General features: G+C 38.3%; 1 protein-coding gene across 2 annotated transcripts in view; it reads left to right on the top strand.

The window, feature by feature from the left end:
• LDB3 (LIM domain binding 3) overlaps positions 1-20,022 on the top strand; it is a 119,624-nt gene that overhangs the window by 58,424 nt on the left and 41,178 nt on the right. The window contains exons 4-8 of one of the 2 annotated variants that reach the window (XM_050899396.1): positions 2,783-2,805; positions 6,318-6,521; positions 13,010-13,179; positions 14,158-14,194; positions 18,091-19,054. In XM_050899396.1, coding sequence (XP_050755353.1) covers positions 2,783-2,805; positions 6,318-6,521; positions 13,010-13,179; positions 14,158-14,194; positions 18,091-18,187 — 531 coding nt within the window. In that variant the 3' untranslated portion in view covers positions 18,188-19,054. Of the gene's footprint in view, positions 1-2,782; positions 2,806-6,317; positions 6,522-13,009; positions 13,180-14,157; positions 14,195-18,090; positions 19,055-20,022 lie in introns of those variants that run through there. The other variant, XM_050899395.1, reaches the window with a different exon arrangement.

The raw sequence follows: 20,022 nt of genomic DNA, 5'->3' as shown, positions 1-20,022 counted from the left end.
TCAGAGTTCAATAATCCTGTCGTTCCCACTCCCACTTGAGTGTTACCCATGAAGTGAGAGACATCTTTCCTACTGCTCTGTGGAGAGTAACATGGAACCTGTAACTACCTTGGGACTTGGTATCATCCATGATACTCTTGATCTCATTGCGGATATATGTGAAAGAGTGCACAAGGAAAGCGCTGCAAAATCAGCTCTGGACTTTGTTGTGGACATTCTTATCATATAGTACAACATGAGAGGCTGCATAAAGAGTGAAATTTTGGTGCTCCAAAACTGTGAATTTATTATGCATTCATGAACATGCACTTAGCAGTATGGTAAAAGCTATAAGAAAATTCAGGTTTGGGTATATTTCATATTTCAGTTTGGTGTCCTTTTCACCAAATCATTGAAACTTAATTGTGTGAATTGCTGTTAGAGGTTTAGCTAAACCCTTTGGAAAATCCTATCAGAAAGCTAAAATTAATTTTGAGATTATTTCCTTGATCTGTGAAGAATAACAAAGCATCTGTTTCTCTGATACACTTCTACGTTAAAGCTTTATCACCCTGGCCCAGGGTGAAAAATAGAGGTGGCCTGTTAAGAGTGTGGAACTTGATGTGCTGAAAGCTCTGGAAAGGGGAGTATTAATAAATATGAAGAGTGAGTCATAGCTTGTAACATGTGGTTCTTTTTCATTCCAGTGTAAGTTATTTTTCACATTGTAGGTCAAGGGCAGTAAATACCTGTCCCACAAGTACGTGCCAGGTGGCTTGGGTTACGAGCTTCCTACTGTGTGACCTCTGTGAGCAGCAAGTTGGGTGTTTCATACATGTCCGTATTTAGAATTAAGCTAAAATTATGTGTGGCTCTGAACTGGAGAGAATTTTCTCATCACATACTAACCATAAGGAGAAGTAAAGCTTTACTCTTTTTGAAGGAAGCTATAGTAGCCTCTTCACATCCAAAAAATCTTTACTGAGACATGTGGCTGGTGAGCTGTTCTTATGTGTGCACATAATGATTTTTATCTTGGAATATATTTTTATATGCAAACAAGTGGTTCCTGTAATTAAGGTGTATTTTAGGGACGGTAGTTCTGCCTTTAAAATATTATTTTATGTGTAAGGCAGAGGTCTAGATTAGAAGATTGCAGCAGGCATCAGAGTCCACTTCAGAAAATGATACTATTACACTATGTTTCGTTGTAAATGAGTGCCCAGCTGTCCTGCACATACCTAAAATGGATATAGGATCACTGCTGTGCTTACAGGCTACAGCTTGTTCCTAATATATCTCTATTGGTTCCTGTAACAGACTGATATATTTGGCTTAATGTAGGGTTTATAAAGTTAGAAGAATATTCTCAAATCTGAGGATCTGAAGAACAGTAACTGCAGAAGGGGATCTGTGATTGCTTTTCCATGGAAATGCAGAAGTGCAAAGCCTTTACTGCAGCTTTGGCTCATTAGAGTGTTTTTGATCATGAAAAAGGCACCTGGATGAGCCAATGCGAAAGGACTGTATGTAAAAAGAAGCAGTAATATCAAAGGTTCCGCAAGGCAAAAGCAGAAGGAGACAAATCCACTTTGAATGTCACTCCAACGGTATAACATTGCTGTCCAGTATTTTGTATCAATCCCAGATCCAGAAATGTTACAGCAGAACGTTGGAAGGTTCCGTGCCCAGTTCTGTCAACAGCATTCTGTGCAGCTAAATAAGAAGAAATGTTTATTAACTGATCCTGGACTCTCTTCCGTTTTATTTTGCGCAAAATATGATTAATTACTCTTCACCCAAGAATATAAGAGCAAAATACGGGCATTCTAAGCTTTGAAAGAACTGAGTTAAAATAAATGTCATAGCCCATTAATGCTATTCGTGCAATCAACAGGAAGAGTTATTAGCAAATAATGTAATACTACAGTCTGAGCACACTATCTGTTCATTGCTCCCAGCTTTGGCCCACGTAAGGCCCACATTGAGTTTTGCATTGTGTTTCTTTGGGATTACTGTGCAAGCCACTGTCACTTCTTGTTTATGCAGCGAAGCAGGATGTAGCATGAACATATGTTTTTTCATACTGTGTACATACCAGATGGAATAAAATATCCTGATACGGATATCCAAAAAAACACATAATGCATGGACTTGCTTCATTTCACACGGAATAAATTAGGAATGACTATTCTGAAATTAATTGGCTTACACCACTGTTGGCATAATGTAGATACAGTCAGATTTAGGCCAATAGTTTGTTAAATACAAAGGCATTTTCCTTAGTTTTAGATTTAAAACATGTACCAATATATGCTTTGGATATTCTCCAGCATGTAAAAGACCAAAAAATCAGTCTTGCACTACCAACTCTGAGGGCGGCCTGAGGAGAACAGACTTCATCCCTGAATATTTAGTGTCTGAGAGAAGAATATAATCTCTACCACTCATTTGCTATTTTCAGATGAGAATATACTCTGCAAATGCTTCTTTCTTCCCTCCCCCCATACGCTTTGATAATAGTACTTTAGGGAGAGCAATAAAGTCATGTTCCAGGGTCAGCCAAAATGCCATGGTACCCTACTAAGTCCTAGTGGATCAACTATAATCCCTACATTTTTTCCTTTCTTAGTCCTGTTGGGGTTTTCAGGCATATATTTACTTTTTGTTCTTATTTGTAGATGGTCTGAAAAAAGCTTTAGTAAGCTTTTGTAAATACCTTTTGCCCTTTGCACTCTGAAAGCTATTGACTTTTTCTGTTTGGTTGGTTTTGATGTTGTTTGTTCTCTTTCTCTTCTTTTAGGTCATAACCAACACCACTGCCAAGTTAGTATCGCTTCTATATAGTGCCAAGTATTTGTGTTACGCTGTATGTGTGAAGATTTGTTTTCTGGGGTAGCATGATCCCTTGTGTTCCTGCTGTGTCTGCTTGCAAGTGGAAGTACTTTTAAAAAAATCTTATTGGTATGGCAAGCGTCATGGGCTGCCACTGGTGTCCAGCGGTGGTCCCTTCTAAGCACACCACATGTTCGGCATTTCTTGGTGATGTTCTAATGCTGCAAATGGAGTTAGCATCTGAGCTTGCTCAGTTCTTGTAAATGCTTTCAGATGTTTTTGTCTCTACAGTCCGGGTGTAATTCCTCCTAACTCTTTAAGTAGTCTTCATGCCTTCAGGATTTGGAGAGCCTTATCTGAGCCTTTTTTGGTGTATTTTTAGTGATGTATTCTTAGCCTCAGCATTAAATTAATTTCCAAAGTCCTACTCCACTGAAATTCCTATTTAGGTCGGTCTGAGATACTGATATGGAAAAGATCTAAAAAGTAATTTACCTTAGTGAACATATTGCCCAAACAAGAAGCACCTATTGATTTGAAAATGGGATTGATCTGCTTTATTTAGGGAAGTTCACAGAGTCCTCAGCTTTGATCTTTAGTTTTCTAAGGGCAGAGGATTGTCTCTAAATTCCCGCTGTCTGTCTCTGAACTGAATGTTGTCCAGAAATTGCTGAAGAGATTGGGTTAAATTCAGCATAAAATAATTATATTAGTTAAATGTCAAACTTAAACTGACAAGAGAAGGTAAGAAGTAGTAGAATACATAAAGTTGAAATAATATTTAACGCGTATAATTTACACTCATCTGGCATTCTCTGCTGATTTTAATGAGGTGTGGGTGTGATGTCATGCAAATGATGTAACTCCTTTGGAGTGATGAAACTCTAGCCAATTTACATCAATAATTATTCTGCTACAATTGTCTTGGAAAGCAGAAGTCACATTATCGGGGTGTTTTTAATCTTACTTGCTTTGGGATTTATTTTTCCTGATCCTTTCCCAGCTTTGTAGAAAAATCCCATTCATTTTGCAGAGGTGCTCCAGCTGTCTCTAGGGTCTTAACTCTGCCACTTTGTCCTAGAGCACAGCACCCCTTACAAGCACTAATATCTTCTGTTTACTTCCAGAGTTATCAAGAAAACTCTGCAGCTGCAAATCTGTACCCTTTTCTGTTATTTTTATGGGAATCCTCTCAACTTCAGTGAAAGTTTTGCCTTGGTATCTGTAATGTGACTAAAACCTCTTGAAAGACGTCACTGAAACTGTTCAAATATCACAAGTGAAAGCCTAAATCACTACTGCTGCTACCGTTAGGGAAGTTTAGGCTGTTCTAAGATTACTAGCTTTTATTTTTGTAATTGATTGTGGAAACCAATTGCTTTGAACTTTATTCTTTAAAAGTGGTATATTTAACCTCTGTCTTTTCATTCACACAGTCTTCTCAGATCTTGGGTTTAGAATCTGTTCAATACATGTAACAGTGTGGGGGAAAGAGGACACTAAATTCAAGATCTCGAGGACCTGTGTGTTCCTAATTATCATGTGAGCGTTTAGGGTATTACAAAGAAAAGAGATACCATTGTTAAAGTAAGGCATGTGCATGCTGCAAAGTCAAGAGTATAACAACCTGCACCTCTCTGCACATCACCCTTCAACAGATGATGTCAGTATTGCAATAATAATATTGTCGTAGTTGATGAATAGTTAATGGCGAGACGTTTTAAATGTGAAAATGTCTTCGTAAGAAGATGATTTTCACTTTTTGAATGCATAATGCAGCTTCCCGGTTCCCTCCCGTATAATGTTGATGTGTGTAATTAAAGGCTATGGCTGTAATACAGCATGTGCATATTTGTGTGTCTGTTCCTTGAGCATGTGGCTGTTAATGTTATAGCAAGTATTTTGAATGATGTGTGACTGTATCTCTCTTACTGCCCATCTTCAGTCAGGGCATCCCACCAAACAAAAGGCTGAAAACACAGTGGAATCCCCTGGCTGGGTTCAGAGGTGGCACACCACCTTTGATAATCTCTGGAAGATGAAGTCAGATGACTGCCAGCTTTACTTGATTTTCCTTTTTTCCTCCATGCTGGGTTGAGGGTTTGAATTTAACACTCAAACACCCTCTGTGGCCAACCCACAGCAGACAGGCACACTATCAGTCCCTCACCAAGCAGAGAAGCTGTTGTTCAGTCACATGAAAAAATTCAGTGACTTAATATTAGCTGATAAACTTACGGTGTAATGGTTTTAAACTGAAAAGGAAAATTGTTCCAGTCAAACGGGATTACATTTTTCAGAATTTCTTTTTTGGAGGAGATATATCCATTTCTAGCTTTTGGGCTCAGTTCAAAATGAAACCTTTGTGAAATATCTGTTATTTCCCAAAGGACAGAATTCTCAGTTTTGCCCAGTTCGGTGAGCGTACAGAATCCATACTGCTGGTATCCTCCTGCTGCTGGCAGGACAGGAACAGCAGACTAGAGCTCCATCTGATCTCCCATAGGTTAGAAAAGAGCAGCTACTTCAGTGACTGACAGCTGAGGTTTAGCTTGCTCGTTGAAACTCCAGGCATTACTCAGTCCTCACTCTAGAATGAGAACAATGTACAGCTAGGCACTACAAGGAAGCCAGGTGCTCTTTAGCTGAAGTCTGACATTAAATGGACTCGTTCTGTTGCAATGGGAGCTTCAGTTAACTTGCTCGCGGCTCAATTGCTCAAATAAAAATCCTTCCTCATAAACGAAGCCACTGGAAAATATGGCGGCTACTGTTCCAACTGCAGTTGTCCCATTGATTGCAGTGTAGGATACTTTGATCTGAGACTGAGCATTTATCATGCTATAGCAACGCTTATTGCTGGCTGTACAGAGATTTGGGGAAGATTAATTTAGTCTTTGTGAGGAAAGCTTTGGAGATTAAAAGGCGCAAGTACTAAATTTCACTGTGATTAATAATCCAGACAGAAAGTACTGGAACCTTCTAAATAATAGAGGACCTGACATCTGTTCACCCCATTGCACTTCCTAGCACTTTGTAAGACCCTTGTGAAAGAATGAATGGATGCAGTGAATAAACTGGGAATTCTCTGCAGTCTGTATGTACGTCCATGGTCATGCATATATATACGCGCATGCGTGTATATGTTTGTATACACTTATATGTATATATGCATGTAAGAATAGGATTTTAATATATGTAAGTATCACATAAATACGTAGGGATTTGTCATGATTTTTTATACAATGATAACTGTTTGACCTTTTTTTCTCTTTATACATCTGTGAGGCAACACAAAAATGTCATCCGTTAGCGCAGCCAGCTTTTAACTGTTACTTGTTACTTATGTTGTCTCTTATCCTCTGACCAGAAGCTTTTGTGGTGAGATGCCCTGACCAGACATGCACACTCCTCTGTTGGTGCTTTTTCTCTTACTTAACTGTCACGCCTTTCTCCTTTCTTCCCCTCCCTTCCCTGTTGAACCTCACTCTTGCATAACCCAGCACGGAGTTCACGGAGCGTTTCAACCCCAATATCCTGAAGGACTCTGCCCTGTCTACACACAAACCCATTGAGGTGAAGGGCCTAGGCGGCAAGGCTACTATAATTCACGCCCAGTATAACACCCCGATCAGCATGTATTCCCAAGATGCTATCATGGATGCAATTGCAGGCCAGGCACAAGCCCAGGGTGGAGAATTTGCTAGGTAAGGTTATTTCCGTGTGTGGAATGCTCTTTCTCTGCATGGTACATCTAACAGTCCCTACGTGCATGACACAGCAGCTCTTCCTGGGCTCTTTTTTCTGGAGTGTCTTACACGAGGAAAATACAAATCAATCCTAGATAGTGTTTGAAAGCACTTCATCGTTTTGAAGTTAAAAGGATGGATAGTTAGAAAATGTAACATTTCTTTTTTGGTATTCTTCCTAGAACTGGTAAACCCCACAAAAATATATCTAGTGCTCTGTATATGACATTGGATGGCTTTTCATTTATGATGACTGTGCTTTGTAATAACTACTGTATTATATGCATAACTCCGAAAGAATGGGAAAGGGGGGGCAGAATTATAATTGATACGTGAAGAATGCAAAATACTTATTTAGTACTGGCTACTGTTTTATTCTTCAGAATGGAGTGTTGTGCTGCATTATCCCTATCCCTAGTTTACATACTGTACATGTGTCTTACGCATATCCTTTGGACTATGGCAAAATCCATTGATCTTTAATAATTCTGCTTTTCCAGTGCATGTTTCTAGTAATCTTATCTGATAGACTTATCCACAATTGTTATGACTTAACTGAAATTACATCTGCGATGAATGTAGCCAGGTTTCTCTCTTATTGGGTATCTTTCTACCCAAAATAGAACTTACCTTCTTTTCATGCGACACCAAAATATAGGTGTAGCAACACACTTTAACATAGTTTCTTTTCAATATGTTAGCTGCAGGCTTATTCAAAATGTAGATGTTTTATGTATTTGCTTGTGCTCCCTTTTACTGGCCATTTCTTTTCTCTTTTTTTTAATTCTTTTTTTTTTCCCCCTGATTTTTTGCACCAATATTATTCTGTTGTTCATCACAACTCTCCCTAATGATGGATCCCAAACAATACCTTTAGTTGGTTTTGACCATGACTGAGTGAATCTCCACAGGTGTAAGTAGACTCATATTTCCAGTTAGCAAAGTACAATGAAAGAAGTTCATTCTATCTGTGTTCTTTATAATGGTTCGAATCTTTCACAGGCATGGATTATATGAGACATTTTGTGATATATTGGCATTTTCTACTAAATGCTGTAACAGTATATAATGCAAATAGTAATGTTTAAAATTTTTACCTGTTTAAATGATCAGATGATTATAAAGTTTCACTGCGGAGCACATGGATCCTTTTCATTTTATGAACAGCACATTAAAAGAATCTCTCAGATGCAGTTCCAATCACAGGAGTGGCTCTGCTGGACTGGAAAACATCATCATCTTTTCCCACCTGTGGAAGAGATCAAAACACACTGTGTTGCGGGGAGAGGGAAATGCCCTTTCTAGAAAATCCCAGATAGGGCGAGAGAAGTCCAAAGAGTGCAACTAGAACTGGCAGATCAGCACACTTTCCAGGGGTTTAGGGATTTGTCTTTACATGTAGAATTGTGAAGTAAGGAATCTGAATAATTGGAGAGGCTTGAATCATAAATCATAAGGTGGTAATGAATTATATTAGTATATACATATATCTTGAAAAGAGCCGAATGAATGGATACATAGATAAAAAATAAAAAATGGATTTTGATGGACAGTTGAGTCGTTGCACCAGTAGCAGCAAGAGCTGCGTTAAACGCCACTAGCAAAAGCTCTGTTCTAACTTTTTTTCTCGTTTTGAACAGGGAATCCACCTATCACATGGGTGTTTTTGAAATTAGATTATTATTTCCATTAATCCTTTTGTATCAGACAGTTCTAGTGGAACATTATTCTTTGCAGACAACTCCATGACTATGTTCTCCCCTGTAATGTTGCAAAAAAAGTTTTTCTGCAAGATCCACTATATAAACTATCGTTTAAGCTTTTCCTTTGTTTTGGAATGTGACTCCTAAGCCTAACATTCACCTGGCCCCAGAAGAAACTATGTTTCTATTCCTATGTGCAGTCAGGTGCAGGGGACTCTAAATCTACTGTGCTGTGAGCTACAGCCTGTTTTGTAACTTCTTTTTTTTAAACTTGTAACATTTAGTGACTAAGCAATTTTCTCAGTAGATATTTTTATTACAATTAACAGCATTTTTAATCTAGATATAAAGGCAAGGTTTGTGCTGATATAACAACGGCCTACCCATTGACTGATACTCATTTGATTAAACCTGTAACTCATTTCCCTAAGGTGTTGCTTTGACCTCTGTGATATTCTGAACTGTAATTTGCAGTAGAAACTGAGAATGTTCTTTACTTTGCTTAGTTGATCAAGTCTGAGATAAGATTATGCTTAATGCAGAAATATTTGTATGAGAAGTTTGTTGTATGAAAGCAGACCAAATTGTGTACCGATTCATTTTGTCTCAATCCTCTGCCTATAGTTTGGTCTTGGCACTTAATTACTCTTCTTTGGCCTTTTCATTTTATGTTGAAGATAAGCCCTGAAGCCACAAGGTGTAGGTAAGATGGTAAGCATACTCAGACTGCAGATCTAAAGGGCTTCTGTTCTTTTTGGCAGACAATAGCTGGAAACACCACTTACTTCTTTTATCAGTGATGAAGAATAGACAGGCTTAAGATAAGAATTCATTTTCTAGTTTGACCATTTGAAATCAGTGATGTTTTAACTTAAGTCAGTGAGATCAGAATCAGGATCATGTCACTTACTTAGAAAATAACCCACACGTACTGGATCACCATGGAAAACACAAAGGAAAGCGTGTAAATTATTTATACTGCAGTTATTCAGACCTCATGCTGGAACTTAGAGGTAGAAAAATTTGAATGCCCTCACTTTATATCTTTTCTCACTCTATGTTGCTTTGTTTTAATTGATTTTGCTATACCAAGAACCAAGAGTTGGTTGCAGTAAAATCACGTGGTCAGTACATTTCAAGTACACTTCTGTCAAACCTCTTCTAAATTCCACTATGCAGTTTTAGCCAAATTCACAAGTCATGTAAGTAGACATAAATCCAACAACTTTATCAGGATTAAGATCTAACAGTTCTAGCAGCAGAATCAATAATGTGATTGTACAAACTGAAGTCTTGTTTATCCTCTACAATAAGTCAACTTGGCTGGATAATTTACCAGTCTGCATGAACTGTTTGTTTGTGGGGTTGTGGTTTTTTTACCTCTTCGAGCTTTTTTTTAATAGTTGGAATCAGTCTAATATCCAAAGTCACAATATTTTGTTGTATGTCTACATCAGGGGTAGAACACTGCAGTGTTCCTAAGTTTTTACTTATTATCTACTTCTTAAATCTGAATAATGACTCCAGGGAGTGATTCACATGGTAAACCATGGTTTATAATGAACTCCAAGAAAAAAAAATCGCATTGCTACTTATTCAAAGAGGTTTGACTGTCTTTAAAGCTTGTTTTAACGTTAATAATGTGTGACTTGTATGATGATGTGAAAAAGGGGGACAATTTTTTATTGAATCCTACTAAAATACCTTAGGCTATAATATGAAAAACCCTCAAAAGCTCTAACCCATTTGGGAAGAATTTTTTTTCAGTAACATCAATTTAAAGTAATATGCTTAAAGATGCATGATATTTCTGCACATACACACCCAGATGGAAAAAAATTAGATTAAGAAGAGGTGTAACAGAGGTATTAACATGGTTATGTGCATCTTTAGGCTGTCTGTAAGAATCAACTGTCACATTTAGGTTTATGAAATGCTGATAATCAGCGATGCGCTCTATTTTACACTTCCATGCTGAGTGGCTCATATGTCCTAATTACTCACCTACAATATAATTATGATTTTAAAAAAAGGCCTGTTGCATTAAAGACAGAGTTGGAAATAGTCCAATGTATTGCATTAATTTAGTTCAATTTATAGGAGCGTGTTTCACCCTGCTAGGGAAGGTTAATTCACCAAGCTCCATTTCCTGCCTTAATCATCTACCATAAGGATATTACTATGTCATATTAATGCCACACATTGCTACTGTGAAATCTGTGGTCCAGCCTCCGGCGTTTTTTAACTACGTTCGAGCTAATGGCATATCTGTACGTACACTTTTAAACTGCTTTTTTGTATATTGGTCATACTATAAGAACAAAGCATTTTAGCTAGAGGATTTAAACAAAGGAATTTGAACTGTCCATGACTTGCACCCCGCTGTTGCCACAGTAGTCTGTGGTTGAAATCAGCAGTACTATCTATCCAGTGGTTTATTATCCACTCTACAACAGTCTGCAGCTGTGAAATTTGCTATCACGTACAGCAGTTTTTTAAGCTTCAGCAGGATTAAAAAGTAAGTCTGGGGATATAAAGTTAACTGTTGGCCAAAACCAGGCAGTCGCCTACGACAGTAATACAGGGCAGAGTACCGTGTCCTTCGTCAGTACTAAGACATAGGCCTGAAGTGCCTCTGGGAACTTGAAAACTGGGTCAACTTTGGGGGAGCTTTAACTGGACCCTTGACAGTGACAGAACTTTTCAGCGTAGCCAAGAGTGAGAAGTGGCAGCAGAACGGTCACGAGGGGGTTGCTGACTGACTTTTGGTATTACAGGGTATCTCTTTCCCATATAAAGACTATTTCTGCATGAAGTCAGCAGAAGGCAGAACTCGCATCTGCACTTACTTCCCTGCCTCAGCAAGCCCTTCTGCCGTGTGTGAAGGGCCAGAAGAGGAAGACTACTGCTCTCTCTCCCATCTTCCATCTGAAGAAGGATATGGTGCTAATTTGTCCACTGGTGCACACAGGAGCAACAGTAGTGGAAGCCACTGATGGCACACCCTTCCCAAAACAAACAAGTCCACATTAAGCTTTCCATACCTGCTAGTGTTCAGATATTTTAAAGATAGCGGTCTAGGAAACATGAGCTAAAAAAGGAGCTGGAAAATGCCGCTTCCTCCTACAGGGCATCTTCCACGCTGAGAGACTTTTTTACGTAACTTTTATGTTTTGTGGCAGAGCTTAAACTAAAGAGTCAGGGTTTTTTCTAAGCTATGCTCCATCACGTAGGTGATTGTGCTGAAACATATAAAAGAAAAATAACTGGCTTTTGTACCCTGCTGGGTCCTCCAGAAAGTGAGAAGTTTGCATATACTGGGGGTTATAAGGAATATAAACACTCCTCTAATAAAAAAAAAATCCTAAAGAGGTGGGGTGCTTTTGGGTCCGTAGCATATATAAGCACACACCACGTTTCCGAGTCCCTTGCAGTCTTACTTGAAGAACACATCCCATGCTGTTGTTAGGTGCAAATCCATTAAAACAGCATATATTATTCAGTGTTGAAGAAGAGGAGTGTGTCAGCTGGAAAATACTGATATTTAAGGCACTTAATTTTTTATTTTTACAGTGTATGTTATTGCTGTATGTAGGATATCAGACATGCTGCTTGGCTTTTTCATGATTCCTCTCAGGCTCCTCTGTAGATTTCCTCTGCACCATGGTATCTCAGAGAACACTAACTTTGAGCCTGAACCAAGGAAGCAACTTTTATAGCAGGTGACTGCTCCTGGAACTTTATGGCAGTGACTTAGTTGGACCAAATGGCCCTTAACTTTTAACAGAGCCATTTCTCAATTTTCATGAAGTTGAGCATGCTGCTTGCAAAGCTCTATATGGAATAGCATGTTAAAGCTGTTACAATAAATCACTTGCTTCAAAAATAGACCTTGTATTTAGAGAAGTCATGGAGCCAAGTTACTCCAAGCACACATCATCCCCTCAGTGTATATTTCTGCAGCTCTGTTAGTATTTAATTTTAACTGTATGCTATGCAGAAGTTATTTTCGCAGGGAGAAAAAAGCTATTAAGTTACTAAGTCTGTTTCTAGCTTGCATCATAAATCAAAGAGAGGTTACCTCACTTGTGCTACAGAGCTTCATAGCTTTGACTTTAGGTGTGCAAAATTGGAAGTTTCTTCCTGGATATGTCACTTTGTAAGGTGATCAGAGATGTCGTAACATTCTGAGATACATTCTGCTGTTAAAGACTTCAGATACAAAATATGTATGCAAGTCTTGAGTACAAGTCTAGACTTCTTATGCTTCACATGTTTAGTAGACAATGAATCCAGAGTTATGGCAGCTGGAAGTTTAATTCAGAGTTTGGCAAAGAATAATCATCTCTAGAAAAAGCTGTAAAAGCCTATCACATTATTTTTATAATGAAATACATTTTTAATTTCTAATTGCAACCTTAAAATACAGTGGCCCAAAACTGTAATAAGACATAACATAAACCAGTATCAACACGAAGCCGTTTTTATAAGAAATAATATGGGACAAGAATGCTCAGAAAAATAAATGTTTTTGCCTGGCATACTCTCCTTTATCACCACACATTATTCTAACCACCGTAAGCTTGTGGCTGCATTGGCTGAGGAATCATGAACAGATATTTCCAAGCATTTTCACACTGTTTTGAATATGCTGATTAGAATGATAACAGGCTGTTTCAAAGATAGAATGAGCCGTAACATTCTTAAGTCATATAAAATTGATCTATGTTTTCTGAATTGCAGTACCCTTCCTATTAAAGATACTCACGTAGACAGTGCCTCTCCTGTGTATCAGGCTGTGCTTAAAACTCAGAACAAGCCTGAAGATGAAACCGAAGACTGGAGTCGCCGTTCTGCCAACCTGCAGTCTAGGTCTTTCCGCATCCTTGCCCAGATGACTGGAACGGAGTACAGTAAGTCGAATAACAAAACATCCCCCTCGTCCTGATTTTAGATTCATGTTTTTATTTTCTTACCCTAGTATTAGCAACTGATACTCAAGGAAGACTCATGTCCAGCTTGTAGTCATTGTCAGTGAGGGACAGATCAGAGAACCCTGGATGTAACTTGAGGGAACTAGGAAATCCAAGTGTTCAATCTCACCTTATGCTTTATGAAGAAAATTCTTTGATCTGCCAGGGGTCTCACCATAAAAGTATAACAGACTATACAGTAAAAGAGCCTTTGGGACCCCATAGTTGTTCTTACTTACAAATCAAATCTCTGCAGTGTAATCTTTCCTTTTCCAGCAGCCTAGACATAAAAAGCTGTCCATTCATTAGAAAAAAAGATAAACAACTTATGTCTCTTGTAACAGTCTTTTGAAGAAGTGACTTCCAGAGGTCAAAAAAAATCATGGATCACTGTATTGAACCTATGGTTCTATCAGCCCTGTTATCTAAACCTAGATCTGCTATGAATGTCATGGGAGCTTGAACTTTGTTGCTTGTTGCCTATGGAAATGTTTTTCTGACCACCTGGTACCAACCTCAGAGCTTGTTTCTGATCTAGAGAGAAGGAAGTTCAGGGACCTTTCCCACATCCGGGGGAAATACTTAGTATTTCCTCCTCATATGAATCTGCTGCTGCCTCTCATGCTTTCCTACAAAACAGCAGGCCCTCTCTGTAGAATCATTGCCTACAGCTGTGAAACATTGCTAATAAATGAATGAGAAAGTAGTTGTAATAGTTACTTTCCTACTAACGTCCTTCTTCCTAGCTCTAGGGAACTGTTCTTCTTCATGCTGTTCTTACAAAATCCACTGTGGCAAAGTCAGCATGAAGGCACCTTTAGATAGGCTTTTAATACGTTTCTAAAGAACTTCTTACAATTTCATCATAAAGCCAATTCCTTCCTTTCTTTTTTAATTGAAACATTTTTTTGCCTGCAGTGCAAGATCCAGATGAAGAAGCCCTGAGGAGGTCAAGGTAGGCAACTCCCTGTGAAAAATATGGCTTTCTCCTTACTGATAACCAAATAATGTTTTAAAACAGTATTAAAATGAATGTACATTATTATCTTTTTGTCTTAAAATATTCTAATACATTTACTTAAAAATCACTAAAATTAAAATGCTATCAGTGAGAGGCATTTGAATGAAAAGGATAACAAATGAGCATGTTTTTAGGAAAGACAGTGCAAAGTTCCTGCAGTGTGTGTTCAAATCTGAAAGCTCTCTGCACATGCAACTTTCGCGTACTTTACTGGGGGTGTGAATGCAATGAGTTCCTAAGACCAAGCCCTGTGTAACTACTTGATTGTGTAACTGGATGAAATACATAATGTTATGATAGCACTGAAATGTGGGAGCAATTTATTTGGATGACCCTGTGATTGACATTTGATTCTCTTGAAATGATACAGCAAAGAACTTGTTTCCATCCATAATCATTTGCTTATGTTTTGTTTGGAATAACTATAACCCAAATTTGTAGAATATGGAAGCACAGGACTGCTTTTGCTAGTGGATAAATGTATTTGTTTCATATGCTCCACCAAAAACACTGAAAAAGTGGATATGTTCAGAGATATAATAAGGAATTAAAGCTTTATCATCGTCTTATGTTGTCCTGCATAGCCAGGAAATAGATTTATTAGAGATTTTTATGTTGAGCTTAAAAACTGCAGTTTAATCAGAGCATCCTGCATGCAAGCCTGATTTTCTGTTTGCATACTTCAAATCCCTATATCACGTCAGCTGCTTTAAGCCACTGGCTGGGTTTGTGACGTGTTTGATACTCAATCCACTTTCTCTTCTTTTTCTTTTTTTTTTTTTTTTTTTTACTGCCATGTGGCTTCTATAAGGGTTCTGAGCTTTTAATGTGAGTTACAAATGTTGAATCAGTGAGAAAGATATGTCATCTTCCCTGTGAAAATACAAGTATACTTTCAGTTTATGTTTGCTATAAACCTTCCACTGCAGGTCACCAAAGTTCATGGCCAGGTGCCTGAACATCAGGCTTGACATTACATCCCTCAGGGATTTATTTCTTCCCTCAAATGTGCAAGCTTAATTCTTATTAAATGTATTGTGCATTATCTGTTTTGATGTAATAGCACACATCCAAATCCTTATTATGATGGGATTTAAAGCATTGTGCTGAACTTAACAGTCCCCCGTGCACATCTGAGAGTAATATGTTGTTTCAAAGAAATAATCTTTCTAGCTGTAGTCTGTGGCTTTGGAAAATAGTAGATATTGGAAACTTAGCATGGTATCAGATATGTGGCAAATAATTATCTAGTAACACATCAACGTGTAAATTGCACATTCTATTCAGTGTAACTTAAAGTACATGACTCTATCCACTGTGCTTTGCACTTTTTCTGCAGTTTTGAGGTATCACTGTGTTATCCTTTTTTTCACAAGGACAGTTATGGCTACGAGTGTATTTGGGCACAGCTGTTATGACCTGAAGAGGTTTAAGGGCATTCATTGGTAGCAGAGGCAGAAGGGAACATATACTAGGCAGTTATATGGGTACAGTGCAATTGGCACAAGCTCTGGTGCAAGGAATGAAATGGGGTCTCCTTCCTACCTAAGTGATGGTGCTTGCCCCATCTTGGTGGCTTGGTACCTACCTCAAACGTTTCACACACTCCACTGCAGATTTGGTAGCAACAGCCTTGGTTATGCCTGCATCCATCATGTGCTACTCTTTTGGGCCTGTTGGACCCCTTCTGTTTAATCTTTTGGCAAGGCCCCTGCCACTTTTGATTTTATACGGGATGGAAGGACCTATGTCAGATGCACAGAACCCATACTTTAACTCCACTCTTCCAGCACAATAATGGAGTAGAAACTCCTTTTCAGTATCTACTCCAGACAGCCTGTACAACCACACCTTTCTCCATGCTCACAGTTTGGGATCACCTGCAAGGCTTCCTGGGCTCCCAAAAGCAAAAGGTTTCCATGGAACTGTGGAACCTGAGTCTTGCCAGATTCAGTGTTGCATTAATCCCCTGCTGTGCTGGCATTCTGGAAAAATCCTTCACGTTCCAAAACTTAAACTGCCAGAGATTTCACAGCGTGGGGAATTTTGGTCTCGGGGCATGCTGTGAGCGATCTCTCTCTGATGCTTTCTCTTGTCTTTTTGTGTCAGCTCTTCAGTGTAGTCAGCAAGAACTGCATGAACTGGTGATCAGGTTTCTTCCAAACACTTGGGGAAAAAAAAAAAACGGGGGGGGGGGGAAGACACATAGCTTAGTTTTGGCAGAACTGTTTTACATAAAAACAGTCACTTCTAGATTGCTGCTTCTAACTTCATGACATATGCTCTGAACAGAACCCATAAAGCTTGGGAATTTTCAGGTGGCAGAGTATTCCTTTCAGTTAATATTAATGAGCGCATTGCATGACTGTCCATTGCTCATGCTACTGCTATTTTGAAGGCACGCATAGGATTATGACTTGCTATGAAAACTTTCCATTGCTGTTGTGATGATTGTTACGGAATATTTTCCGGAAAGATGGTATCCATTTCAAGCCAAACAGATGTTTCTGAATACCTTTTCCTTGAATGGAGGGGTATATCTTTAAAGCAGTAAGGGAATTCTTAAATTTCAGGTAAGACCCACTGTAGCTAGTATGCTCCAATGTAACTTGAAAAAATGCCATCATGACGTTTCATCATTTCAGCTAGGAATACTTTATATCTTTTAATTACTTAAAAGCGTAAAAGATAGTTTGAGAAGTCATACATCAAGACCCCTTTAGGAGTGTTACGTGCATGACACTCTGTTATTAGGAACAGAAGATTTAGAAATATCAGTGAATTTGTTGGCATTTACTCTGTTTATTGTTTTGTGCTTTCTTCAGCCTGAGGAGTAAGACCAGCCCAGTCTGTTAATTTCTGTTTGGCTGGTTTCACTCTCAAGTTCTGCTGCATTAACACAATTGTCTTGCATTTGGGTGTAAATAATGAGGGGGAAATTACCTTGTTTGCAATGAAACAAACACGTTTTGCAAATAACAAGAACATTTTATTTTCCATTCTGTTTGATATACTTCTCCTTGACTGTGCTTTCATCCACATCCTCCTCCTTCCCCTTTTTATTTACAAAACCTGAATTTAAACTGTAGAACATCTAGAAAAGACTCAATCCTGACAGGTGCTGAACATTGCTTACAACTTGCTCGAGCGCCCCAGTCTGCAGTCAAAGGTAGCTAGGGGTGTTCACAGGAGGTGGCCAATACTTCACAGGACTGTGCTTTGAAAATCCCATGTTATTCTGCTTTCTGACACAAATGACCAGAAATATTTATGCAAATGTCAACACTTATACTCACTTATGCTAAGAAAAGCTATAGAAAAGTACTGCTGAAACCTGTGGCTGATGGTCCTTACAGGAAGGACAGCAGGATATATATTTAGGCTGACCTAGGTATTACAGAATGGAAAACACTTGCATTAATTTTGCTCTTGTATGGAGTTAACTTTCACTGACTGCTCAGTTGGGGGGAAGCCGAGAGAATCTGCTGGCAGGAAAACAATGGGATTACACTGCATTTCTAGCAAAAGCAGCCCTGTAATACCAAGCACAAGTCAAAGAATACGAAGTTATATCAAGTTACTTCTCAGAAATGAACAACTGCAAAACCTTTCATACATGGTCCAAAAAGGATCACCCAGCCTTCTTTGCGCTGATTTGAAAGCTGAGGAAAAAATCCAAATAAATTGCCATTGCCCTAGTTATAAGGCAGGGGAGTGATAGCCATGGTCCCTAACCCCTTTCTTTCTCCCTCCTTTCTTTCTTCTCTGTGTGTGTGTCTCTCTTTCTGTCTCTGTCTTTCTCTCTCTCCCTCTCTTTCTTCATGCCACAGGGAAAGGTTTGAAACGGAACGTAACAGCCCACGCTTTGCCAAATTGCGCAACTGGCATCACGGCCTATCAGCGCAAATCCTTAATGTTAAAAGTTAAAAGCCCACATTTAGCAGGCAAATACATGAGACAGAGAATTACAGTAAAAAATTAACTGCTGTCCTGAGTTAGAGCCTAAGAGTGTCACACACACAGGAAAGACTGCTAGGGCCTTTCTCCGAGTGCCTGTCTTCTGTAGATTTCTGTTGTTAGCCTGTTATCCATTCACCGTCGCCAAAAGTAAAAATAATGATACAACCCGGTTCATGTTCTTCACTATAAAGTAGATTAGCTTTTGTCCTTTACTATATCAAAAGTAACTTCAGTATACAGGAAAACATCACTATTGTGCTCTCTTGACTTTAATTCTAGAAGAAAATGAGAGGGAAGTTATTGACAGTATTTCTTTAGGAGGAAGAGGAATGAGACTTTTACTGAGTTTTACTGCTGTAAAGATAATTAAGTAAGAGAAAGAAAGATGAAAAGGAAAACTGACTGAGCCTGGCCTAGACTTTGCTAAATGTACAACATACTTAGTGTGCATAGTTGAATGATGCCGTTTGAAATAAGATATTAGCAATGTGAAGTTCTATTTCTTCAATATATCATACTAGTAGAAGTCATTTGCTGAAACCATTGCTGTAAGTTTTCTGTTAGAAACCTGAATTTGTCATTATATGAAAGCTAGAGATAGCTGTGGTTGCTCAGGATCTGTGAGGAAATGACATTTTGCTAGAGGTGATTTAGGAGTGAGAAGAATATATAGTACTACTGGTGCACTGAAGTTTTTAAAAGCATCTTGTAAGTTTTAAGGAATATGTAAGTTTTAAGGAATATGTTGCCCATTCTGTATTGCTCTTGCTTTGACCCACATTTTTTTCTGTATATAGCAGCATGCTTTATCTGAAATAAAAGGTTTTAAAACTAAAATAATTTTGTGCCTGTTTTACACAGTACTTTATTCTGTTTTAAAACAATAACTGCCTCAACTGATTATTGAAAGAAGGAGAACTTCTCTTTCCACAATAGAAAATTTGGTCAAAAAGCTTTCCCCTATTACCTATAATTCGTACTGACCTTTAAGTTATCTGAATTAGAATAAACCTGACAAAGCAGTTGAAAGAACAACAACAGAAATGAACAAATATTGTATTAGATGTGAATGAAAACAAAGCGTAATTCATAGATGTTAGATGACAACCTATTGATAATATCATTTAGCATCTCCATTTGAATAATATGCATTCTCTGGCAATAATTATGAATTTGTGCCCATGGCGAAGGCACTCAAGACATTGCTGGTGCTTAGAACGGGATATTTTGTTTCAACATGCTTTGCTTTTAAGCTGTGTCAGTCAAGATATGGCAAACCTATACCAAAGGCCCCCAAATATTTCTATTTCTATAGAAATATTTCTATTTTCTGTTTGAAGTACACAAAGAGCAATGTCACTTCCCTTTCTAGTTTATGCTCTGATCATTAAATGAAACAAAAAATGTAACTAAATTAAACTGGTTGTGGTTTCCATAGAAACAGTTGATGTTAGCCCTCAACAATCTGCATTAGGAGTCCTTAGCACTGATTGAAGCACAAGTTTCTGGTGATAACACACTGGTCTCTGCAATGGAAGGTTGACTCTGTTGCAGCCCTGCCTACAGCGCTCAATATTTTTTTTTTTTTCATTAATTTCTATAAACTGCAAATTAGGTACCTTTATCTGGCAGCAGTAATTCTGATCAAAGAGATTAGTGCATGAGATTAGATTGAAACTCCTACACTTTTTGCTGCTTCCAAGCATCTGGAATTGATATCAGCCATCCATACAAGAACAAAGTTCATTCAGACTCCCATTGTTTTTCTGTGTTATAGAAGGAAGCAAAAGCTACCATTCATG

This window comes from Gymnogyps californianus, chromosome 6 (assembly GCF_018139145.2).
Source record: "Gymnogyps californianus isolate 813 chromosome 6, ASM1813914v2, whole genome shotgun sequence".
Taxonomy (NCBI): domain Eukaryota; kingdom Metazoa; phylum Chordata; class Aves; order Accipitriformes; family Cathartidae; genus Gymnogyps; species Gymnogyps californianus.
Note: the sequence above shows the minus strand (reverse complement) of the source record. Positions and strands in the feature narration are given on the sequence as shown.